At 45.0% G+C, this 25,517-nt stretch overlaps 1 protein-coding gene across 1 annotated transcript in view; it reads left to right on the forward strand.

Moving 5' to 3' along the window:
* Positions 1-25,517, forward strand: part of PNPT1 (polyribonucleotide nucleotidyltransferase 1) — a 1,644,852-nt gene that overhangs the window by 453,711 nt on the left and 1,165,624 nt on the right. Inside the window, exon 11 of the mRNA XM_044055211.1 lies at positions 2,981-3,038. Within this exon, the coding sequence (XP_043911146.1) occupies positions 2,981-3,038 (58 nt within the window). The remainder of the gene's footprint in view (positions 1-2,980; positions 3,039-25,517) is intronic.

Here is a 25,517-nt window from a genome sequence, read left to right on the forward strand (position 1 = left end):
AAGTTTGAGTTAAGCAGCATCAGTAGAGACTGTTATAGATGCAAAGGTTAGCAGGAAATTACAGAATAAAGTGAAATGAAAAAGAGGAAGAAGCTGCAAAAGAGAGGACAACAATAAGGAAGGCAATGAGGGATGGCAGGAACAGACACCAGTGAAGGGTGATGAGGGAAGAGGCTGAACCAGAGGCATCCATCCAGGTGATGACACCACACTGGTTAGTTGGAAGAAAGTATTTAGGTAGAGGTATTACCAGTTGGTGGAGACAGAAGGGAAAAATACAGAACACAATAAGATAACATTTTATTTACATTTAGAGAAACGTTGAGTAGAAGTTATGCAAGTACTTTTATTTTTTTAATGTGAGTTTGCACCCAGATGTTAAACAGCATTTCACTGTTTATTGTAAGGTTGGATGGTAGCACAGAGGAGGGTTGGCATAGTAGTTAAGGTCATTACCTTCCCGTTACAAAGTGCAGGGTTTGATTCTGACCTCTATGTATTGGCTGGGCTTATAAAAATCTGCAGACTGATAGCCTAATATTTACCTGTATAGGCACGTACTAAGCTGGAATAGAGCTGTAGAGGAAAAGATAAGGGTTGCTGTGGGGACAGAGATGATAATTTTGTGAACAGATGCTCAGTCACTAGGGGAATAAATGTACTGGCAAGAGGAACGGGCAAAAGCAAGTGACAGTGAAACTGATCTCAGGGATTAGATGTGAGGAAACTGTGACCAAGGGGTGTCCAGGGCAGAGGGTTGAACACAGTTTGCTGCATGCAGATGTGCTAATGGCCACTAAGTGGAGATAGTTATCATGGTAGCATACAAGGCCAGAGAGGTGACAAGGAAATGTAAATACAGAGGGTTGGCAGTAGTAATCTCAGTCTTTGCCAGCAGCCTGCATACCAAGGCATAATATAATTAAGGAGTATAATGACTGGCTACTTGAAGTGGCCAAGGAAAAAATGCTTGGAATGGGCAGGAGAATTGAGGGAGATCAGGCAGAGAGACCAGCTTGTGACAATTAAAAACTGTCTGTGATTGATTTTGGGTCCTTATCTCTCATTATTGTTGGCTTTGGCACTGACATTTTTTTTTGCATTCCCCAGAGGACCAAGCCCCGATGGTTCCTGTACATGGATCAAATTGGCCCATTCATTCTGCAGTAATGGGAACCAAGGAATCCCAGGCAAGAGAGAGCCCTATAGCCCATTCATTCCTAATCAGGAGTCTCCAATAATCTCATTTATTTATTTTTATTTAACATTTGTTTACCAGGAAAGTCCAACTTGGAACAAAGCCAATTATCAGTGGCGACCCAGGGTGAAATGCTCTAGACACATGTCTTTATAACATGGGAGGAAACCAGAGCACCCGGAAGAAACCCACACAAATGCAGGGAGGACATGCAGACTCCACACAGAAGGCACCCCAGCCGAGAATCGAACCGGAGAATCTATTGTTGTGAGGCAACAATGCAACTGCTGCACCACTATGCTCATCATTTTGCAGAGGTAGCCAGGTTGTGTAGAGTTGGCTGGCTTTGCTGATGCTGCAGGCAACCTGCCCGCGACCCCAGCAGAGCACCCTCCTCCCCTGTGACAGTTCTCTAAGTTTGCTTCAGCTGCCACCCAAGGCCCCTGTCGTCTTACAGTTTGACTTTTATACAGTAGCACAGTTTTGATAGAGTCAAGCTCCACAGAATAGATACCCAGTACTTTTGCTGGATGTCACCTATGTTGCAAACCAGTGCCACCCCCACCCAGGATAGCCGAATAGACAGTGGCCACTAACTCTCATCTTTCCTAGCCTGCTCCTAAAGATACTCGAGCTACTGTTCAAACTCCAGTTGCCTGCGACATACTCAGGGCTTTATTCTTCTAAACAACAGAACAGCTGTTTTGTTCCTTATTCTTGAGCAAAGTGGTTGACAGCTGTGAGTATCATTTACCTGGGATGGTGTAATGTTGTTTGGTTAGTCACGTTTTTGGAGCCTTTGTTTTATTGACTCATTTGTGCTATTATTACTGATGCAACAGTTCTCCTGTTCGATTCTCGTCTGGAGTGCGGGGAGTGCCTTCTGTGTGGAGTCTGCATGTCCTCCCCGCTGTTGGGTGGGCGTTCGAAAGACATGCGTAAATGGGCATGCCTTCGTTGAAGGTTGAATGTCAAGCTGGCACCTCAACGTTCGTCAAAATCTACTACCAGTCATTAGCGGACCGGAGTTCCGCTGTGGCGACCCCTAACCGGGAAAAGCCGAAAGACAACAACAACATTATTGATGCAACAGTTTACCTTGTTTAAAATCACTCATTATCATCTTGGTTGTGTTAGGCCGCAGTGTTGCAGCGGTTAGCATTGTCGCCTCACAACAAGAGGTTCTTCCATTCGATTCTCGGCTGGAGCACCTTCTGTGTGGAGTCTGCATGTCCTCTCCGCGGTTGAGTGACGTTTAAAGACATGCAGGTTGGTGCGTGTGTGAATGGGTGTGCCTTCTTTGAAGGTTGGGCGTCTGGCTGGCAACTTGGCACCGTAAAAATCTACTGCCAATCATTAGCAGACGGGAGTTCCACTGTGGAGACCCCTAACCGGGAAAAGCCAAAAGATATTACTATTATCATCTTGGTTGTGGCAGCACTGTGCATCATAGATTGCTTAACCCAGCATATGATTTATGTATTACTTATTCCTTATTTTTCCTTGTATGCTTTCTAATGTTCTGTAATTGTTCTTATTCATTTTATTAAAGATGTGATTTATTTCATTTAATTTACAAGTGCTGAGTTGGTAAATGATTTTAATAACTACAAAATTAGTTATTTAGTAATTATTTTCCAAAAGCAGAGATTTGTCAACATTTTGAGTTCTGCTGCTGTTTTTAAATAAATGATATTTTGGTCGTCAGTTGTGCTGGTGAGATATAGTTGAATTTAGTATGTGTTTTCAGACTAGGTATTGAAAGATTTGTTCATTTTATAGATTTCCCGTGATGAAGCAGTAAACAAAATACGCCTTGAAACAGAAGAAAAAGTAAGAGGTATAGTTTTATACTTTGTAACTCATTGAAATGTTATATTTATTCAGTAAATAGTCAATACTACCTATTTCTTTTGCTGTACTTTAGTTACTTATTCTAGCAGTCATGGTTGCAGTGTCTACTTCTCTGCCTGGAAGTGTCAATTATCTACATTTTCAAGCCAAGTGCCAGAAGGCTTTTAACACTGCACTCCCTGCCACAAGAAACATTAGCATTAATATATTACAGTAACTGATAAGGTGCAGAGCATAATGCTAAATGCAAAGAAAAGCAATATTGCAGACTTTGGGAAATGAGAATACCCGAAATATACCACTTAAATGACAACCCCTTAAAACAGATACTGTTGTTACAGACCTGGGCAAATTCTACAGAATGCATTTTATAGAAAGCATTAAAGCCTTACTAAAGATTTTCCTCCCAACATGTCCCATACCCAGACAGCAAACACCCCATATTTCACCCTAAAACCCCTCCCAGCCACCTACATCAAATTGCTACTTCTTAAACTGAAACCTTGTTCTCCTTCAGTTGATAATCTTCCAGCAGAATACCTCAAGCTGGCTGCCAGTTCCATAGCCTGTTCTGTGTCTTTTCTAATTAACAGATTTATCAAGAAATCGTATGATGTTCTTCGTGTTTCACTGTTGCAGTCATCACATTTCGGTTATCCTTGCCAGGGTAGCCCTCAGTCGGCCCAAATACCAGAGACTTAGTATTTCTGCTTCGGTTGCTGTTGCTTCAGGACTGATGTCAGGTCGTCAGGAGTATAAAGTAAGGCAGCCGATGCCATTACATCAGTATTTCTTGCTGAGGAGCCCGAAGCAGAAGCAGTTCGCATGAGTGCCGGTCGGCCTCTACCAGAGTTTTCGTTTTCCGAATTGTAGCTGAAGTCTTCTAAAGCTAAGTATCCCATTGGGGATATTTTTTTTTCTTACTCTAACCGATGTCAGAAAAAGTTAACAATTGTCTCGCCTGTGGAAAGCAAATACCACACTGAGACTTTCATTCTTACTGCATCACTTGCTTAGACCCAGACCTTGACATTCCTTGCTGTCGCTTTTGTGCTTTGTTCAATGCCAGAACTCTGTACATCGTCGGGCCCTTATTGTTGCTAGATATTTTCACTCACAGTCCTCGAATTCCAATATGGCTTCGGTAAGCCATCCGACAGCAGATCTTCCAAAAAACATAAGGATAAAGACAGAGACAGACCGCACAGGTCCAAACCTTTCCGACGTCACTTCCATTAAGCTAGTCATCAGTTTGCTTTCGCAGCCATCAGTTTGCTTTCGCAGCCCCTGATGACCGCTTCTGTGGATTTGCAGGCCGCTACCAAGACCCTTTCGGAGTCCAGTATGCTGCAAAACTCTTCATCAACTAAGGATCCTGCGGTTGTCTCTACCTTGGATGGGTCCGGAGCCGCTGAGTAGGCACCAGCTTCCGAGGAAGTACTTCACATTACCAATTCTCGACACAAACAGACTTCTTCTTTTGCGTCTTCTGTTCTTTCGAAAACTACCGAGTTTCTAAGGCCCAGGGTACAAACCACACCCAAGAAACCGATGACCCAATCTCAGGCACCTGCTTCCTTGCCTCAGTCTCAAATGCTTAAAATGGCGGAAAACCTTATGCTGATCAGGGGAAGCCAAGCTACCCCTTCCAAAAGAAAAAAGAGATTTCTCCCCAATAGTTTTATCAGAACAGGAGTCCGATGACTCTGATCATCTGAATATGAAGACATGCAACCCCTCTCTGCTTAAGAAGATTCTGATGCAGAAGAATCCATTCTACTTTAAGGGAGCATTTCCAGTGGGAATGTAAGGACTACCCTCAGTCTAAAAAGAGACTCAGGGAATTCTTAGATCTTCCACTCTTGGCCATTCCTCCTGTCCTGGATGTTGTAGGTGATGTTTTCATAGAATCTAGTTTGACTCCTGACACTCTCCCTCTTGCTGCCAGGAAACCTGACAGGTATTAGAGTCCCTGGCTCGCACAAATTTCTTTTCAAAAATCTTAATGCTGACCCTGAGGTAATCTACCAAGGGCCTAAAGCAATTAAAGCAACTTCTTAAGAATCCCACCCCCTCAGATACGGATTCCCGAGCATTAGACAGATGGGGTAAAAAAGTGTACACTTCTGCTACTCTTGCTATTAGAGCACTAAGTTGTCAGTTCCATATGCTAAAATTTCAGCAACATACCATGGAACTCCTCAAACAAAAAATATCTTTTCCTGCTTGTGCAGAAAATAGAGTTACAAGAGTTAGTGCATTATGCAAGTCAAGTAACTAAGCACACCTTACACTGTGGTTTTGACGCCCTAGAAGCATCTTGCAGGGCAGCAGTCACCAGTTCTGTCCTTAGAAGGCATGCTTGGCTTAAGGAACAGCCCTTGCCAGACCACGTCAGATCTAAATTATTGGATGTACCCTTGCCACAAAGACAACTTATTTGGCACCAAGCCAGAGGAGGTTTTAAAAAAGATGGAAGAAAAAGATAAATCTATGCAGACAGTTAAGGATTTCCTGCAGGTCCAGCCACCCAGGTTCAGTAGGCATTGCCACTCCAAGTACTGGTCCTTTCCTGCCCCCTCCAGGTCAGTTTAGTCCAGACCCCAGGGAATCGGACCCTCCAGACAACAGACACAGGAAATGTAGAGATCAAAGCAATGGAGTTCCTCCACTTCAAAACCAGGGAGTGCAAAGCCACCCCCTCATAGTAAGAACTCGCAGTGACTCTCCACTTCCACCCCCTCTCTCTGCCCACCTGCACTTGGCCCTGGGAGGAAAACTCTCCTTCTATGCAAGCATCTGGGCCACCATTTCCAGTGACCGCTGGATCCTCAACATAGTGTCCCAGGGATACAAATTTTCTTTCCACACTCTACCAACCCCAAAAGGGTTCCCAGATCTTCCTCCAAACCAGTGGGCAGAGGCCAAAAAACAAGTCCTTTCCCTGCTCTCTATGAGGGCAATAGAGCACGTTCCTGCAGAACAGATAGGCAAAGGTGTCTACTCCAAGCTCTTCCTGGTACCCAGAAAAGAGGGCACCTGGTGCCCCATCCTTGATCTGTCCATTCTAAACACCTTCCTGGTGATACAAAAATTCAAAATGCTCACCATCCAGCAACTACTACCTATGCTGTCCAAGACTGCTTGGCTAGCCACCCTAGACCTAAAAGAGGCCTACCTCCACATCCTAATTAGGGAATCATGCAGGAAATATCTACGTTTCAGGGTAGAATCTGTGCACTTTTAGTTCTCTGCACTTCCCTGTGGCTTATCTACTGCTCCCAGAGTTTTCACAATATGTCTGGCTCCTGCCATTTCGTTTTGCAGGCAAAGAAATATTCAAATTTACCCATACTTAGACGACTGCCTAATTCAGGCAGACAGTCAGGAAAAGCTGCTCAAGCACCTGGCCTTTGTAAAGGGCCTACTGACCTCCCTAGGGTACACTATCAACGAAACGAAATCCAAACTAGTACCCACCCAAAAAATTATATTCCTGGGAGCAAGCCTGGACACAGCATCCCAGATGGCATTCCTTACACCAGAAAAGCAAACTTACCTGACCACCTATTTCTCTCAAATAGCCACCACACCCCAGTTTATCCGCAAGGAAAATCCTGCAAGCTCTGTGGTTCATGGTGTCTTGCATTCTACTCATTCCATATGCCCGACTGCGTATGAGGAAACTTCAGTGGTACCTAAAAAGCCTTTGGTGTCAACAGTCTCAAGACCTGGAAACTCTTATACCAATAATACCTTGCCTAAGGAAGGATTTTCTTTGGTTGACAGCAGCATGCTACCACAACAAGGGACTACCCTTCTCACCACCTCATGCCACCCAGACCCTCACCACAGATGCATTAGACTATGCCTGGGGTGCACACCTGGATGGCAGGTGCATACAGGGCCAATGGACCCCACATCAAATACATCTGCACATCAACCAAAAAGAGATGTTAGCTGTCCAGCATTGGCAGCTTTTAGACCCCTTCTCTCCCCAGGGGCTCTACTGATCAAAACAGACAACACCACTGTAATGTGGTATATCGACAAACAGGGAGGAACTCAATCTTACCCTCTATGCAAGCTCACCATGACCCTGTGGCACACAGCCTCAGCCATGCCACTGCACCTGTTAGCACAATTCCTGCCGGGCTCTCTAAACTCTCTGACAGACAACTTAAGCAGAAATCGTTTGGACCCACACGAGTGGCAGCTAGACCAAAGAACCTTCACTCTTATAACTAAGAAATGGGACACCCCGAAGGTCGACCTCTTTGCTTCCCACACCAGCCATCAGCTCAGCAAGTTCTGCACCAGGGAGCCTCACTGCAGGGTCTTGAAAGTGGATGCTCTATCCTTCCAGTGGGTCAACCTCCCAGTCTATGCATTTCCCCACTACCTCTCATTACCAGGGTACTGTTCAAAATAAGGGAGGAAAAACTGAGGGCAATTCTGATTGCTCCAGACTGGCCATGCCAGCACTGGTACCCACTGCTGCGCAGCCTGTCCTTTCTGTCACCATGGCATCTCCCGTAGATCTCAACACTCCTGACCCAGAGGGAAGGGGAATTCATGCATTCCCAATTGCAGACCCTCAATTTGGCAGCCTAGATTATTCGCTGACCATTGAACAAGCTGCCAATCTCAGTAAACAAGTTTGAGATGTTATATGTGAGGCCAGACGCCCTAGCACTAGAAAGTCTTATGCTGATAAATGGAAAAGGTTCTGCACCTGGATCCAGGCTAAGGGAGCCGATACTGCACAGTCCTCCCTACCTCTCATCCTGGATTACCTATCACACAGTGTTCTCTCCTTTTCCTCTATTAAAATTCATGCCTGTGCTATCTCTACTCATTTCAACACTGAGCACCCACCTTTCTCACACCCTCTCCTCAAACGGCTCCTAAGAGGAGCTAGCAACTTGAGGCCACCCAGAAGAGCACTTACCCCAGCATGGGACCTAAACTTTGTGTTGGAAAAGCTCACCCTGACCCCCCCCCCCCTTTGAACCAGCAGCTTCAGCAGAGTTAAAGTTTCTGTCATGGAAGACCGCCTTGCTTCTGGCCATCACTTCAGCCAGAAGAGTATCCAAGCTACAAGCACTAATGGCTGTAGAGCCCTTCATCATTTTCCATGCTGACAGGATCTCCCTCAGGACTAACTCAACCTTCATGCCAAAAGTGGTGTCCAGTGTGGCTCTCAACCAATCCATTCATTTGCCCACCTTTTTCCCTAACCGACAAAACAAGGGGGAAAGGATACTGCACTCTAGATGTGCACAGACAGCTCAGATTCTATTTAGACCGGACTAAATCATTCAGAAAGACTGATCAATTCTTAATCTGCTTTGCTGCAGGATTAGAGAGCAAAACCATATCCAAACAAACCATTTCCAAATGGATAGCAAAATCATTCAGAAAGACTGATCAATTCTTAATCTGCTTTGCTGCAGGATTAGAGAGCAAAACCATATCCCAACAAACCATTTCCAAATGGATAGCAAAATCATTCATAAAGACTGATCAATTCTTAATCTGCTTTGCTGCAGGATTAGAGAGCAAAACCATATCCAAACAAACCATTTCCAAATGGATAGCACACTGCATCCATATCTGCTACAAGCAACATGGGAAACCTCCCCTAAGGTGGTCAAGACTCGCTCTACCAGAGCAGCCTCCACCTCTGCAGCTTTCCTCAGAGGAGTCCCCACCAGGGACATCCTGGAGGCTGCAACATGGACATCTGTTCATACCTGCACTAAGCATTACCACCTGCCTCTCTTCTCCAAATCCAGGGCAGGCTTTGCCACTGCAGTCTTGCAGGGCATCCTAGCCACCCCCTAGTCTTCTTGACTGCCTCCACCCTTTTCCTCAGCTTTGGGAATCAACCCAAATGTGATGACTGCAACAGTGAAACATGAAGAACATAGCACAGTTGTGTACACTTACCATAAATGTAGATGTTCGACTGTATTCACTGTTGCAGTCCTGGTTTCCCTCCCTCAATCCCCCTTTTCTCTCTCTGTCTCTCTCTCCCCCCTTACAAGGAATTTTTTGGTATTTACTTTCTACTTGTGGGGTTCTTCCACCATATCCTGGCTCCCGCTTGGGGGTTCCTGACAGGGCAAGAAAAACTGATGTAATGGCATCGGCTGCTTTACTTTATACTCCTGACGACCTGACGTCAGTCCTGAAGCGACAGCAACCGACGCAGAAATACTAAGCCTTTGGTATTCGAGCTGACTGAGGGCTACCCTGGCAGGGATAACCCAAATGTGATGACTGAAATAGTGAATACACTCGAACATCTACATTTATGGTAAGTGTACACAACTGTACTTTCCTTCTTTGTGGAAAACATTTTTTATCTTCCCCTTCATAAAGGAGGAACCTCATCTGATATAACCAATTTCAGATCTATCCACCATATTATCCCCTTTGTCAAAAATTGTGGTGAAATGCATTCACAAGCAACTTCTTCAAAGTATTCTTCAGGAAAAGCTCTTCTGACCCCCATACAGCTTGGTTTTAGACCCACCCATAGCGCTACCATGGCCTTGTTAACTTTCACTAATACAATTAACAAAATCACAGACAAAGGCAAACTTGTTTCTATATTCCTTGATCTTTCTAAAGCTTTTAATCTAGTCTCTCACCAAAAACTCCTGTTTCAACTGTCTTCCCTTGGGCTATCACAGCTCATACTGCTGTGGTTTAACAGCTGTTTTAACTGGTAGATAGCAGTCTGTTAAATGGTTCTCCACTTTTTCCTCCCTTCCTTCTTGTCAATACTGGTGTGCCACAGGGCTCCAGTCTTGGCCATCTGCTCTTTAATATATTCACTAACAATTTACATAAATCCTCTCAGCAAGCTTTCCTCATACAATGCGCTAATGATTCTACCCATATATGCATTTCAGACAACCATTATACATCTTCAGAGAATTGCTTAAGAAGCCTTTAACTATGAAAGCTTGGTACAGGATAATTACTTGCTACTAAATCACCAGTAAAATACATTATTTCTCTTTTTTTCAAAATCCTAATTCTTAAAAAAAAAAAAAAAAAAATTAAAAAACGCTGTAAAATGTATTCTTTAAGTAATGCTGTGATTTGAAGTTACCTAGCTTACAAAACTACTTGGCATGACAGTCAACGACAATCTTAAATTTAATTTATGTATCCACAACAGCATCAAGAAAACCTATCAAAAACTAGGCACACTATGCAAAGTGAAGAAATTCCTTACAGACTCTGTCAGGGTAACTTTAGCTACCACTTACCTCTTACCCTGTCTCCTATATGGAGGCCCTATCATGACCAACATACAAGCCTCACTTAGTTTTAATCTTGAACAGTGCTATAACAAAGTTGCCAGGTTCCCTTCAGCAAACCTTACTGGACCCACCACTGTTTAGCACTAAAAACACTTAACTGGCTCAAGCTTTGTCAACACCTAATTTATACTCAGCTCACCTTAACCCATAAAATCATTTAAACTCCATCTGCCTACCCAGCAATTAGACCCCTACTCCAGTACTGTCTCCCAAACCATCCCCTTCGGTCAAATAATAAACAACTACTTCCCACAAAGGGCTGCTGGGTCAGTCTGTATTAAAATAATGTACCTAAAAGTTGGAATAAAATTCCTGTATCAATCAGGTCTGTCACACACCATCTTTTTAAACCATTAGTAAAAAACTTCCTCTCTGCCTCTGGCTTTGTCCCTGCTTCTCCTCTGGGACATAGCTCTCTAACACCCATCATCACCTTTCTTATACTGCCCTTTAAAGCACTAAATCATTTAACCTGCTTATCCCCTTCAACTACCTCACTTTATTGCACTTCTTAAACTACTATACCTACTTGTAATTACCACAACCAAATTACTATTCCATCACTATTTCTCTGTTAACACTCAGATTTGCTTATCTCTTCTAATACGTCACTCTATAGTAATTACTCCTGCCTATTTTATATACCTCTCTAATATCTGTAAAGTTTCAGGACAAGACTTGTAAATTTAATGTTTGTGACAATCGATACAAATTTTAATATGGTAACTATTATGCTGTGTATTCATTGAAACTGCATTATAAAATTAAGTATTGTAAATATTTATTGTATTAAATATGATACATTTTCTCCCCGTGCCACTGCTGAAACTTTCCCAGTAAGCAGATGTCAGTAAATAAATAAATTCATGGACCGTGTACTCTGTTCCTGAGACATGCATCAACAACAATTAGGCAATCTTTTCCCCTAGTCAAGCTAATTACTAAAGGTATAACATCAGGTCAAAACAAAGTCATTGTTCCTTTACAGTCCTCTGTCATCAGGCCCATCTTTGGATATAATGCTCTGTTTGTCATCTACCTATTCAGATATATCACCTATTTAGCAAAACTCAACATTTACTCACAAGATTCTTTAAGTTATACAGAAAAATTAAAACCCTGTCTCTGTACTCTGACTCTTACAAACTTCTGTGTGGTGACTTCTGCCTGGTAAACAATGCTGCAAAGACTCTGCCGTCCATGTTTTACATGTCTGAAAAATTGAAAGTACCACATATACCAGTTCTAGAGACTTAAATCCACATTGCAATATAAAAACAACATGTTGGCAGAATCATCATCACTCTCAAAATCCCCAGCCTAAAGAATAAGTTTCCTCTCCATAGCAAACAATCAGCTCCCCAACACTCTCTAAAAAAAAAAACCTCAAGTGAGGGGATCCCTAAAATTCACCCCTGATCTCACACCTCTGTTTCTCATGGATAGAGGGAGCATGCAGCGAGAACTGCAGAGGTTAGGACGCGGATACTCCAGTGGACAAAACTGCCTGATCTCTATCTGTGAATATAGTGGAGGCTACTTGGTGCAAGCACTCATCATAAAAGCCTTTGTGGTTGTCCTTGAATGATGTAGCCTTGCAGGTTTTTATCTTTTGTCTTAGTTCTTTTGACTTCACTTTTAGTACATGGGGGTTGTTTATTCTTTAGGACCAAAAGTCTCTTCCTCTTGTACAGTATACTAAACTGGGGTTTCACCATAGGGGCGTGTTTTTAAATTTATACTGAGGTTTCATCATAGGGGCTTGTTTTTAAATTTGATTTTATATTTGTGGCAGAAGGGAGCAGATGTCTTAGTGCAGGAATTACGTAGGAATAGAAATCAGTGGTATGAACAGCTGTTTGAGCTGTGGGATCCTCTTCAGGTGGAGAGCACTTAAAACTCCTTTGGTCCTCAGCTAGTTATAGAAAGTTAGCCTTGGAGGAATCCCTGAAGACAGTAGGATTTGAACATATCTAGGGCTGAATTCCTATGAAGAATATTATGGTGTGGTGGTCTGTTTAAAGTAATAGTTGATATGGAGCATACCATTGTAGTCAGTGGAGCATAATCCTATTTCTCAAGCCTGCAGCAGACTAGGCTGTCTCCTACAAGAACGGCAAGTAACATTGGCTATTCACTTCCGTAACATTGGCTATTCACTTCCACCCTGTCTGGCCAAGTGCTATCACATCTGGGCTGCTAATTGATTCCAGGTCATCTTGATCACAGCCAGGGCTTTATCCCTCTGTGGCACGGAGCTATCCATACCCCTAAACTCAATTTGATATTTAATTTAATTTGTTTCCTGAGAATTCTTTGCATATAGGTGCTAACTCTTTAAGCTGTTATTCCGTCAGCTGAGGATTCTCCAGAAATAAAGGTTCCCTATAAAGTGATCGAAACCCTAGGTTATCGAACACCTAAAGGTCAATCACTAAATGTCGAAGTCTGAAAATTGCGAACAGCCGTTTCCACAAAGGGAAATGAGTCGTTTGGCCGTTATGCGGATTTTGTTCTTTCTCCGCTGTAGAGCGATCTCGGAGTTGGTGTATTTAGTTAGGGGGGTGTGGGGAACACAGCCCCCCACATTGGTGGTGGGTGTGGGGAGCAACCCCCCCCCCACTTAATTTCTGTTTACAACTTTTTTTTTTTTTAATTTGGCCAATGGCATTGTTTCCTTTTGTGGAAATGGCCGATGTTATGTTGTCCCATTTCGCCGTCATTCTTGCTGGTTGGGTTCAGGGCCGATTTACTGGCTCGAGTCTAACCCCTATCCCACCATGCCTAGCGGTAGCTACCCAGATCTCGTTTGCCGCTTGCAGCGTCGATATTGCAACTACTGGCTCAGGCTAAGTACTTAGTGCTTTTTTCACTTGTATTGTTATCCTTCTCAGGGTTTTGTTGTTTAATTAACATCGTTAGAGCGTATATTATCCTGTTAATCTAACAACCCTTTTTTCTACTTGTTGTGGGTGTTTTTGGCCATTTTTTTCTCCTCAGGTCTTGCCTTCCCCTTTGAGCCCATTTAAATTAAAGAGTTTTTCTTCTTTTTCCCCACCCTTTCTGGGATAGCCATTTAAGTTCGAGGCTCTCCTTTTGGGGGAGTCACCATTTAAGTTAGAGGCTCTTCCCCTTTCTTCTTCTTCTCTTCCCTTTTAAAAAAAAAAAAAAGAAAAAAGAATTTTCCTTTCTTTGTTTGGGTAGCAGTTACAGCCTTGTAGTAGTTTTAGTTGTTGTGTGCTGTTAGCTACTACAGCTTTGTTTTTTCTAGCGCTGTGATAATTTTTTCTGTTGATTATCCACTATGTCCAAATAGTCTAAACCCTCTGGGTTCAAAATGCGACTCGTTACCAAAAAGTGTCCCTTACGGACGGGCACACGAGTTGTGTATATTGTTTAGGGGCTGTTCACCTGCAGGACTCCTGCTCGATCTGTCATGCTTTCAGTTCCAGAGACCTGCAGGAGAGAGAGAATAAGTTAATTTTGCGTGGCTTTCTGAAGAACCCTCAAGATTCTACGTCTCAGGGTCCTCAGCCAGCTAAAGTGTCCGAAAATCCCACTAAGCCATCGGTTCTGAGCTCGGAACAGACAAAATCCACTGAAAAACCTTCTGCTCTGTCAGTTCCCAGTGTTGGCTCCGACAAAGCTAAGTCTCTGGCGGCTCCATCTGTGTCCTCGGAGCCAGTCCGGACCCATAATTGAACAAGGTCTCCTCCTTTGGAACCGGTACCCTCTGCTCCACAATCTCCTTTGCTGCAGTCTGCAGAGGGCAGTCACTGGTCCTCTTCGCACTCCTCTCGGTCCTCCAGGCATTCGGATCATGACGTGGAGAGAGTGGGCAATGGACTACTCAAGTCACAAGCACTAGCTAAATTACTATCAAGCCCATAAGGAATTGGCTCCTTTGGCCCATCCAGCTTCTCCATCGGTTCCTCCTCAGACTCTCTTGAGCTCAGAGTGCATGGCGGTCGTGGTGCCAGAACTGTCGGCTCTGGTTACTTCTCCTTTATCAGTTCCGACACTCGCTCCAATCTCCTTGATGTCTCAGTCCATCGAGGGATCTGGGTGCTGAAGCTCTTTCGCCGACTCCAAGGTGGCAAGTGTCCTCCGGCCCTGCTCTCCCTCTCGGAGCTTCGGCACAGGTGACCTCAGCTCCTACATCAGCCTTGGAGCCGTCGCTCTCGGTTCGCAGGAGATCTCCGGGCTCTTTGGAGCTGGAAGCTCTGTCGACTCTGGTCCATGGCACCTTTGAGGTGATGAGGAACGTGCTGTCTCCTGAGACTGCTCCACCCTCGGTTCCATTGGCTCCTTCTCCCTCGGTGCCTGTCTTTGACCCTCCTCCTGCCTCCGAGCGTAGGGATCCTGTGCCCCAGGACGCCCCATTGGGCCACCCCACGTCTTCTGAAACCTCCCCCGACCATTCGGAGGAGATCCTTTGGAAGAAAAGATGTAAGAGAAAGCATCTGGACTACCCTGAGTCCATCACTTCAGACACAGACTTGGATGAATCGGAAGGGTCCCCACGGTCCCCTCTGAGGATGTCTCCTTTTCAGACATCTTGGAAATCCTTAGACAGAGGAGTGGCTGGAAGTCCCTAGCCCCTTCTGAGGATGAGTCTGTCTACCTGGACGCATTTGGTTCCCGACCCTCCACCTCTTGGGGGTGTCTGCCTTTTGACCCACTTTTGTCTGTAGTGAGTTGAAAGGTGTAGAGCGTTCCAGAGACCATGGAACCAGTTCCGAGGAGAAAGAATAAATTTATTACTACTCCCAAGGATAAATCCTTCCTTTCCAAAGGGGTCCCTGTTGATGCCATGGTGGTGGCAGCAGCCACTAAGAAGGAACTTGCAGAAACTTCCTCATCTGTCCATCTGCCGAACAACGAGTCTCGTACGATGGACATGTATGGGAAGCGTATGTTCTCTTCAGCGACCTTTACTCTCAGTTCGCTGAATTACTTGTCATACTTCACATGACTTCAGAGGGATCTCCTGAAGGATTTAGGAGGTACCCTGCAAGATCCTACAGCTGAAGGAGTTGCGAACAGGGCGGCTTCCCAGCTTGCGACCTTGACTTCAGTGGTTAACTCCTCCATGAGGATCATTTCTTATGCGGCAGATGGAGTGAGTAGGGCAGCAGGTACTGGAGTAGTTTTGCAGAGATGCTCCTTTTGTGCCTTTGTCAGTTTCCAGAACCTTTCAAGTCTTCATTTGCCAGTACCCCCTTCGATGGCTCGTCCTTGTTTGGGCTTCAGGTAAAAGAGACTCTTACCAGATGTGAACAGGATGGCAAGACTCTCTCTGCCGTAGGAGTCTGTTTTTCCACTCCATCTAGACCATATTCTAAAAGTCAGAAGAGTAGAAAGATGTGGTTCCGAAAATCCCAGGGAGCTTCCCCTGACACATGTGGAGATTTTTCTCCCCAGGGGCAGAGGGAGAAACACCAGAAGACGCCGTCCTCATGGCAGAGGGGGTCCGCAACAGCAGGGCGACAGAGATATGTTCTCTGCTAGGCCCTTCCGGCACTCCTGAAGGGAGGCCCGACTGTCCACCTCTGGAGGCAGTCGGGGGCAGACCATCACTGTACCCAGCAGCCTGGCAAACTATCACAAGAGAAGCATGGGTACTGTCAATAATATCCAGGGGTTACAAAATTATTTTTTCCCAGTTACCCCCACCCTCAAAAGAAAAACATTCTATCCCAGATGTTCCACCCAGTCTTTGGGATCACGCAATCCTAGAGATACAAAGATTGCTAGAAAAAAGAGCCATCCAAGAAGTCCCAGCAGACCAAATCGAATCCGGAACTTACTCATGGTTCTTTTTAGTTCCAAAAAAGACAGGGGACTGGAGACCCATTTTGGATCTCAGCAAGCTAAACAAATCTGTAAAAAAAAGACGACGTTCCGGATGGTAACACTGCAGTCCATTCTTCTCATCTTGGGTCAGGACAATTGGATGTGCTCCATAGATCTCCAGGACATGTACTACCACATAAAAATGGACAGGCAAACCAGGAGATTCCTACACTTCCAGCTGGAAGCTAGTCATTATCAGTTCAGAGCCCTGCCCTTTGGTCTCACCACAGCCCCCAGGGGTGTTCAAGTGTATGGCAGTGGTCACGGCTCACCTGAGGCATCTAGAATTCCAGGTGTTTCCATATCTAGACGACTGGCTCCTCACTGCTACCACCAAGCATCAACTGATCAAAGCATGGGACTACACAATCCAAACTTTTTCCCAGCTAGGCATCCCCATAAACTACAAAAAGTCTGCCTTGTTAGTCTATTACCTTTATAGGGGCAGACTTAGATACAAGATGTATGATAGCAAAGCTGCCTCAAGACAGGGTGTCAACTATTCATCAGCAAGTTTCGTTTCTCATAAAGAAGATGAGGGTTCAGGCAAGAGGAGTATTACAAGTCTTGGGCTCTATGGCCGCAGCAATTATACTAGATTTTCATCGTGCATACAGCTGCAGTCATAACAGACGGGTTTTCCTGCCATCAGGCGGGTCCTCGGTCGGCCGAATTCCAAAGTCTAGGTCCGGCATCGGATGTCGTCGCTTCTTCCCTGACGTCAGTGCGACAGGGGTATAAAAGAATCAGCCGATGCCATTTTCTTCCATCTTTCTTGCCGCGCGGTGCCCGAAGCAGAAGCAGTTCGCAAGTGCCGGTCGGCCAGCTCCTGAGATTACGAATATTTTTCAACCGAAGTCTTCTTGAAAGCTAACTACCCCGTTGGGGAAACTTTTCTTGCCTCAGACCGATGTCAGACAAAGTTAATGGTTGCATTTCATGTGGGAAGCAAATACCGCATAAGGATTTTCATTCCCTCTGCGTTCCTTGCTTAGGCCCAGACCACGACGTCTCGGCCTGTCGTTTTTGTGCTACATTCAACAGACGCACTATTAAGCGTCGGGCGGAGTTCGCCCAACACTATTTTGGCAAAAAGTTTAATTACATTATGTCGTCGGATGCTCCGACTCCAGTTTTGAGTAAAGACGCAAAGATAAGGACCGACACACGAGGTCCGTGACTTCTACCGACACCACGCTAAAGCCGACTACAGGTGCTCCGGTTCTCAGCGAGGCGCCTACGCAGCCCCTGACTACCGATGACAGTTGTTTGGCGGTGTCTTCTGTGCCCGAGGTCGCAGGCTCTTCGGCCCACACCCCGCCTACAAATACCGAAGCCACTCTTGGCGGGGAAACACAGAGTTTAGACAGGCCTGCCACCTCTCAAGGTGTCTTCAGGCCTTCTTCTTCTTTTTCCATCAAGGCTTTCACTAAGTCTAAAGCAGCCATGCATACTAAAAGACAAGCTCCACAGGGCCCCTCTCAAGGCCCCATGCCTAAAAAGCAGATGCTCAAAATGGCTGAGGATTTGATTACTCTTATCAGGGGTTCTCAACCCCCCTCGGACAAAAGGCCCAGAGTGGAGGGAAGAATACCCTTCCTCGGACCAGGCCTCCATTACTTCAGAACATTCTGAAGACCAGGAACATTCATACTCCCGTTTTGAAGATTCTGATGCAGAGGAGTCCATTCCCTCTGTCTCCCCCCCTGAGGATTACTCTTTTGGGGAAACCTTACATACCTTGAGGGAACACTTCCACTGGGAAGGCCAAGAGTACTCAGACTCCAAGAAAAGGCTTAGGGATTTCCTCTTGCTCCCTCAGCACAGGCCTCTGGCTATACCTCCTGTCTTAGACATAGTAGATGATGTGTATTCGGAGGCCAGCCTTAACCCAGATTCTTTACCTCCATCTCCAGTCAAGCCGGACAGGTATTACCGGGTTCCTGATTCACACGAATTCCTATACAAAAGCCATGTGGCTGACCCAGAAACTATTTCACAGGGTCCCAAGGGAATTAAGGCCTCCACTGCTAAAAACCCATTATCTTCAGAGAGAGATTCCAGAGCTTTAGAAAGGTGGGGGAAAAAGGTATACACCTCGGCCACCTTAACCATGAGGGCATTAAACTGTCAGTTCCATATGTTAAAGTACCAACAGTTTCTGTTATCACAGTTGAAAAGCAAAATGTCACAACCTGAACAACCAGACTTGAAGGAGTTGCAGGATTTGTTACATAGTGCAGAGCAAGTGGGTAAACATACCTTGCAATGTGGTTTTGATGCTTTAGAGGCCTCATGTAGAGCTGCTGTTACAGGATCAGTCATACGTAGACATGCTTGGCTCAAAGAGCAAACCTTACCAGATCATGTCAAAGCTAAATTACTAGATGCACCTCTTCAAAAAGATGTATTGTTTGGTGTTAAAGCTGAGGAGGTACTAAAGAAAATGGAGGAAAAGGCAAAATCAATGCAAACAGTGAAACGTTTCCTACAGGTACAACTTCCACGTTTCAGTAGAAATTGGCCTTCAAAAAATTGGTCCTTTCCAGCCACGGACAGACCCCAAAGAGGTAGATACAGGTGCCCTAGGAGTAGAGGGCAATCTCAAGGATCATTTAGAGGCAGACAATGGCAAGCACCTACACAAAGAGGTGGTGAGGATAGTTCACAGCCATTCAGAAAGCAGAACCAATGACTTTCCCCTTTGCATGCCAAGCAAGGCTCAAATGGCAGCACCTTTAGGCGGAAAACTGGCATTATTTTCAAAAAATTGGCATATTGTCACAAAAGACAAATGGATCCTGGACATTATAGACAGAGGCTACAGATTCCACTTTCACACCCTTCCAAAAATGAGAGGCATGCCAAACCTGCCACACAATCCAAGGGCAGAGGCACAAAAACAAATTTCAGATCTCATGGACATGAAAGCTATTCAAGAGGTACCTGCACAAGAACAGGGTCAAGGTTTTAATTCCAGACTATTCCTGGTACCAAGGAAGGGCAAAGATTGGAGACCTATTTTGGACCTATCCATCCTAAACACATTTTTACTTGTGCCAAAATTCAAGATGCTCACATTACAGCAGCTTCTTCCCATGCTGGGCAAGGAGTCTTGGCTGGTAACATTGGACCTCAAGGAGGCATACCTGCATGTCCCAATCAGACAAGATTGCAGAAGATACCTCAGATTTCTTGCAGGTTCAACCCATTATCAATTCTCTGTATTGCCCTTTGGCTTATCTACTGCGCCCAGAGTGTTCACGAAATGCCTGGCATCAGTAATTGCCTACTGCAGACTTCAAGGGATACAAATATACCCATATTTGGACGACTGCCTGATCCAAGCGGACAGCAAGCACATACTACTGAAACATCTGGCATTTGTAATAATATTGTTGAATTCTCTGGGATACACAGTCAACAAAAAGAAATCAAGGCTAATACCCTCTCAAACAATAATTTTCCTGGGTGCCAGCTTGAATACAGATACCCAGATGGCCTACCTCACACCAGAGAAACAAGGGCAACTAACTCAATACTTCAAAAAACTGGCAACCTTCACCAGGCTAACTGCAAGGAAAATCCTGCAGGCTCTGGGATTCATGGCATCTTGCATCTTGCTAATCCATTGTGGAAAGCTGCATATGAGGAAACTTCAATGGTACCTAAAAAACCTATGGTCTCAACACAGCCACAGTTTGGAAACAATTATACCACTGATTCCATGTCTTCAAAAGGAATTTCTGTGGTGGGCTCAAGCATGCCAAAGAAACACAGGTCTCCCATTCTGCAAGCCTCAAGCAAATCAAGTCATCACAACAGATGCCTCGGACTACGCCTGGGGGGCGCACATGACAGATCGGTGCATTCAGGGCAAATGGTCCCAAAAAGAAAAGCACCTACACATCAATCAAAAGGAAATGCTAGCAGTAATAAATGCTATTATGGCTTTCAAAGACCTACTGCATCCAGGCCAGCTATTGATAAGGACAGACAACACCACAGTGATGTGGTACATAAACAAACCCGGGAGGAACCCATTCATATCCCCTATGCAGGCTAGCCATGTCTCTTTGGAACATGGCTCTGGAGCTACAAATCGAACTTCAAGCACAGTACCTGCCAGGCAAGGAAAACACGCTGGCAGACAACCTAAGCAGAAATATGACAGATCCACACGAATGGAAGTTGCATCCTCAAGTTTTTACAAAGATAATTCAAGCATGGGGAAGGCCAGACATAGATCTCTTTGCCACCCACAGAAATCACCAATTGACAAAATTCTGCTCAAGGACCTTTCATCCACAGGCCTGGAAAGTGGACGCACTCTCTTTCAGTTGGACAACAATGACAGTTTATGCCTTTCCACCTCTTCCTCTGCTGCCCAAAGTTCTTTTAAATACCAGAGCAGACAGACCAAAGATGATTCTCATTGCTCCAGACTGGCCAAGACAACACTGGTACCCACTCCTGAGGAGCCTGATGCATTCCCCACCATGGATCCTGCCTCTAATGCCTCTTCTACTGACTCAGCACAACTTCAAAACTCTTCACAGTCAGCTGAAAACACTCAATCTAGCCGCATGGAAGATTCCTTAAATTCACAACAGACCCTACTCTCCAAGGAGGTGCAGGATGTCATTTTGGAGGCCAGAAGGCCTTCTACTAGAAAAGCCTACTCGGCAAAATGCAAACGGTTTTGTGCCTGGAATCAGAAAAAGGGTCAGAATCCTGGAATACTGAATTTACCTCAAATATTACAGTACCTAGCTGAGATGCTAAGCAGTGGACTTTCTTTCTCCTCCATCAAAATCCATGCCTCAGCCATTTCTGCAGAATACAACACTGATCCTCCTTTATTCTCTCACCCCCTCTTAAGACAGTTCCTCAGAGGGGATAAGAATATAAAACCCCCAAGGAAACAACCAGTACCTGCTTGGGACCTCAATTTCATTCTAGAAAAACTGACCTTGCCTCCTTTTGAGCCAGCTGCTTCAACAGAACTGCAATATTTGTCCTGGAAAACAGCCTTCCTTCTGGCTATCACCTCAGCTCGCAGGGTTTCGGAACTACAAGCCCTCATGGCTGTGCAGCCTTTCATCATTTTCCATCAGGACAGAGTTTCCTTACGAACCAATCCTTCCTTTATGCCAAAGGTAGTATCCAGGGTAGCCTTGAATCAGGCTATCCACTTACCTCCCTTTTACCCTAATCCTCAAAACAAAGGGGAGAGAATACTACATTCCTTGGACATTCACAGACAGTTACGTTATTATTTGGACAGAACAAAGCCTTTCAGAAAATCAGAGCAACTCTTTGTGTTCCTATGCTACAGGAGCTCAAGGGAAGCCTATTTCCAAACAGACAATCTCAAAATGGATAGCCCACTGCATACGCTTTTGTTACTCTTTTCATGGTAAAACTGTACCTGCAGGCATCAGATCTCACTCCACAAGGGCCACAGCTACCTCTGCAGCTTTCCTCAGGGGGGTTCCTACCAAAGATATTTTGGAAGCAGCCACTTGGAGTTCTGTACATACTTTCTCCAAGCACTATCACCTGCCATTATACTCCAAATCTAGAGCAGGCTTTGCCACTGCAGTCTTGCAGGGCATCCTGGCTCCTCCTAGTTCCACCTAGTGCCTACCACCCCTTTTTTAGCTTTGGGATTCTACCCATCTGTTATGACTGCAGCTGTATGCACGATGAGCATAGTACAGTTTTGTACCTACCATAAATGTAGATGTTCGAGTGCTAATACAGCTGCAGTCCAGGTTTCCCTCCCTCCTTCCCCTCTTGGGACAGGCCTAATGGCTAACACCTCCTCATACAACCTGACTGGGGTATTCTTTTATGGTGTATTTGCTTGCAACTACTGTTTTTTGATCATATTGCATTTCATTATTACATAAATCTATGTATTGCCTTCCTTCTGGGGGCACCTGACATCTGGGGCAAGAAAAACTGAAGAAAATGGCGTCAGCTGGTTCTTTTATACCCCTGTCGCACTGACGTCAGGGAAGAAGCGACATCATCCGTCGCCGGACCTAGACTTTGGAATTTGGCTGACCGAGGACCCGCCTGACGGCAGGAAAACCCGTCTGTTATGACTGCAGCTGTATTAGCACTCTAATGTCTACATTTATGGTAGGTACAAAACTGTACTTTCCTTTGGCACGCTTCCACATGCGGATTCTGCAGTGGCTTCTTTTCACTCAGTGGTTTTTCCAGGATTTACCAATGTCAAATATGATCTTGATCACTGAAACTTGCAAAAAGGACTTAGTATGGTGGCTGGTCTCCCCCCAGGTGACTCTGGGCAGACCCTTTCTAGACCCCCATCCAGTAGACACAGTGACCACAGACGCCTCCCAGATAGGGTGGGGAGGGCATTATCTGGGACAGTCTGTCCAAGGAATGTGGCAACCTCACAAGTACCATTTGCACATCAATGATCTAGAGATGAGAGCGGTGCTTCTGGCATTGCAAGCACTTCAGGACTCTCTACCTACCGGGACCATTGCAATTCAGACAGACAATATGTCAGTGGTATGGTACATCAAGCAGGGTGGGACCAGATTTTACCTCTTGTGTGTCAGGAGGTGCTTTGAGTATGGCAATGGGCGATGTCTTCCTAATGTTTTCTGATTGCGATGCACATTCACGGGAAATCAACGTGATAGCGGACTGGCTCAGCAGGGCTATCCTCATGCCTCACGAGTGGTCCCTGAAGTAAGAAGTTGCGGACTTGATTTTTCGCAAATGGGGCCAGCCATACAGCAATCTTTTTGCCACTCCCCTCAACAACAAATGCAGCAGCTACTTCGCCCTAGTCCCCTCTCCGGGATAGTTACCCAGGGATGCACTTGCTCACGATTGGCCTCCGGGACTACTCTATGCTTTTCCACCTTTCCCTTTAATTCCAAAGGTACTTCAGAAAGCAAAGTCACTGGGTTGCAAACTCATCCTCATTGCTCCTTACTGACCTTGTCAGATATGGTTCCCGTTTCTTCGCCATCATCTTCAACTGGAGCCTTGGATACTGGGCCCAGTTCCAGACCTCCTGATACATCAGTCGGGCAGGCTTCATCCTTCCCTCCAAACTTTCAAGCTGACTGCTTGGTTCCTCCACTTCCAGTCTTAGCCAGGCTCCCAAACATTTCCCCGGCTGTACAACACATCCTAGTGTCCTCTCACAAGCCCACTACCAGGAGGATTTACACTAGCAAATGGAAGAGGTTCTCTTATTGGGCGAAAAGTAATTATATCGATCCCTTCACTGCTCCTGTTCACAAGATTCTTGATTTTCTGGCCAAAACCTTCGAAAGAGGGACAGCTGCCATCTCCAATTTTTATTTAGGAGACTTGGGTTCTAATATCATGTCCCATAAGTTGTGCAGAGCATTCTTATGAGGTACAACTGTTTTACAGCCCCTAGTAAGAGAACCCCACTCCCACCCCCCTCGACCTAAACTTGGTTTTAGCTTCTGTGGTTCTTCCACCTTTTGAATCAGCAGCATCTTGTCCCCTGAAATTTCTATCTTGGAAAACCCTTTTCTTGGTTGCTATTACCTCAGCTAGACAGGTTTCTGAATTACATGTTTTGTCTATTCGCCCGCCATATCTCATTTTTCACAAAGTTAGCCTCTCTTAGGACCAATCCTTCCTTCTTGCCAAAAGTATGTTCAGAGTATAATTTAAATGAGTCAGTTGAGCTTCCTGTGTTCTTCCCTAATTACAGCAACAGGGTAGAGTATAGACTCCACCAATTGGATGCTCCTAGACAATTACGTTTTTATTTACACAGGGCCAAAGACCTTAGAAAATCAGACCAGTTGTTTGTATCCTTTGCTGACAATAAACAAGGTTCTCCAGTTTCAAAAGTGACCTTATCAAAATGGCTGTCAGACACAATCAGTTATTCTTATGATTTGCATAAAAAGACGCTTCCAGGGAGGGCCAGAGGACATTCATCCAGGGCCTTAGCCACCTCTGTTGCCTTCCAAGCCAAATTGCCTTTAGATTCAATCTGTGCAGCAGCAACATAGGCAAATCCTCATACCTTTATCACACATTACAAAGTGGATGTGGTCTCCCGGAATAGGGCATCCTTTGGTTCCACTGTCCTGAAGAGTTTGTTCCAGTGAGCCACCGAAGAACCAGGTGCTGGGGATGCGGTCCCAACCAACAAGAATGAAGGTGAGATGGGACAACATAACATAAAGAAGTTATGTACCTACCATAACGTTCCATGTTTGTTGTATGTCATCTCGCCTTCCTTCTTGCATCCCCCCTCCTTCCCCACTTCCTGGAGGTTCGAGAGGAGTTCCTTTATTGGTTACACTGGCTGAGTTTCCTGCTGACATACCAGGTTAGTTAACCATGCATTGTTTTTCCTCTTTCCTTCCTACCTTAAATGTATAAGAGCTTAGTAAAATTTGTTTTTACTATGTATGTCTAGTGTGGGCTGTTACAAACGAAATCTGGGTAGCTACCGCTAGGCATGTTGGGATAGGGGTTAGCCTCGAACCAGTAAAAGCTCTCAAGCTATAGTAAATTGGCCGAGTCGGAGCTGAGGATCGGCTCCGATCCCAACCAGCAAAAAGGAAGGCAAGATGAAGGACAACAAACATGGAACATTATGGTAGGTACATAACTTCTTTTTTTCAATGTTAAGGGTTCGACATTTAGTGATCGACCTTTAGATGTTCGATAACCTAAAGATGTTTATGTGGTCCAATCTCACCCACATTCTTACATCGGCTCCGACTCGGCCAACTTATTTTTCTAGCACAAAGTCTCTAATTGGCTGGGCTAACCTGGTATCCCATGTTGCACTGCTCCATAGCCCCAGATCTTATTTGCCGCTCGTGTAGCTAGGACGTGGTGTCGCTTGGCTGTGGCTAATTAGCTTTATAACTTCTTTTTTTTCACTGATATTGGTGTTTTCTCCTCACAAAAGCTATTTTAATAGCTATTTGCTGTTGTTGTTTAGCATGTCTTGTGGTGCGAGTGATTTTTGTTGGTATACCTCTGTTCCGACGGGCTAGGCCCGTTTAAATTAGAGGACCTAGTCCTCCCTCCATTGTATAGTTTTGTCCTAATTTCCTGTGTAAAAATAAGCATTTTTTCCTCACTTCTGTGTGTTTGGGTTAGTTGTCTCTAGAATCGTTTCAGTTAGAGATTCTTGTCAGTAGTTAGCTGTTGTTCCCGCTTTAACCGTTGTTGGACTAGGGTCCTGTTGCTTGTTTGTGTTGTGTGCAGTG

Source organism: Protopterus annectens, chromosome 1.part2 (assembly GCF_019279795.1).
Source record: "Protopterus annectens isolate FY-2018-M chromosome 1.part2, PAN1.0, whole genome shotgun sequence".
NCBI lineage: Eukaryota > Metazoa > Chordata > Ceratodontiformes > Protopteridae > Protopterus > Protopterus annectens.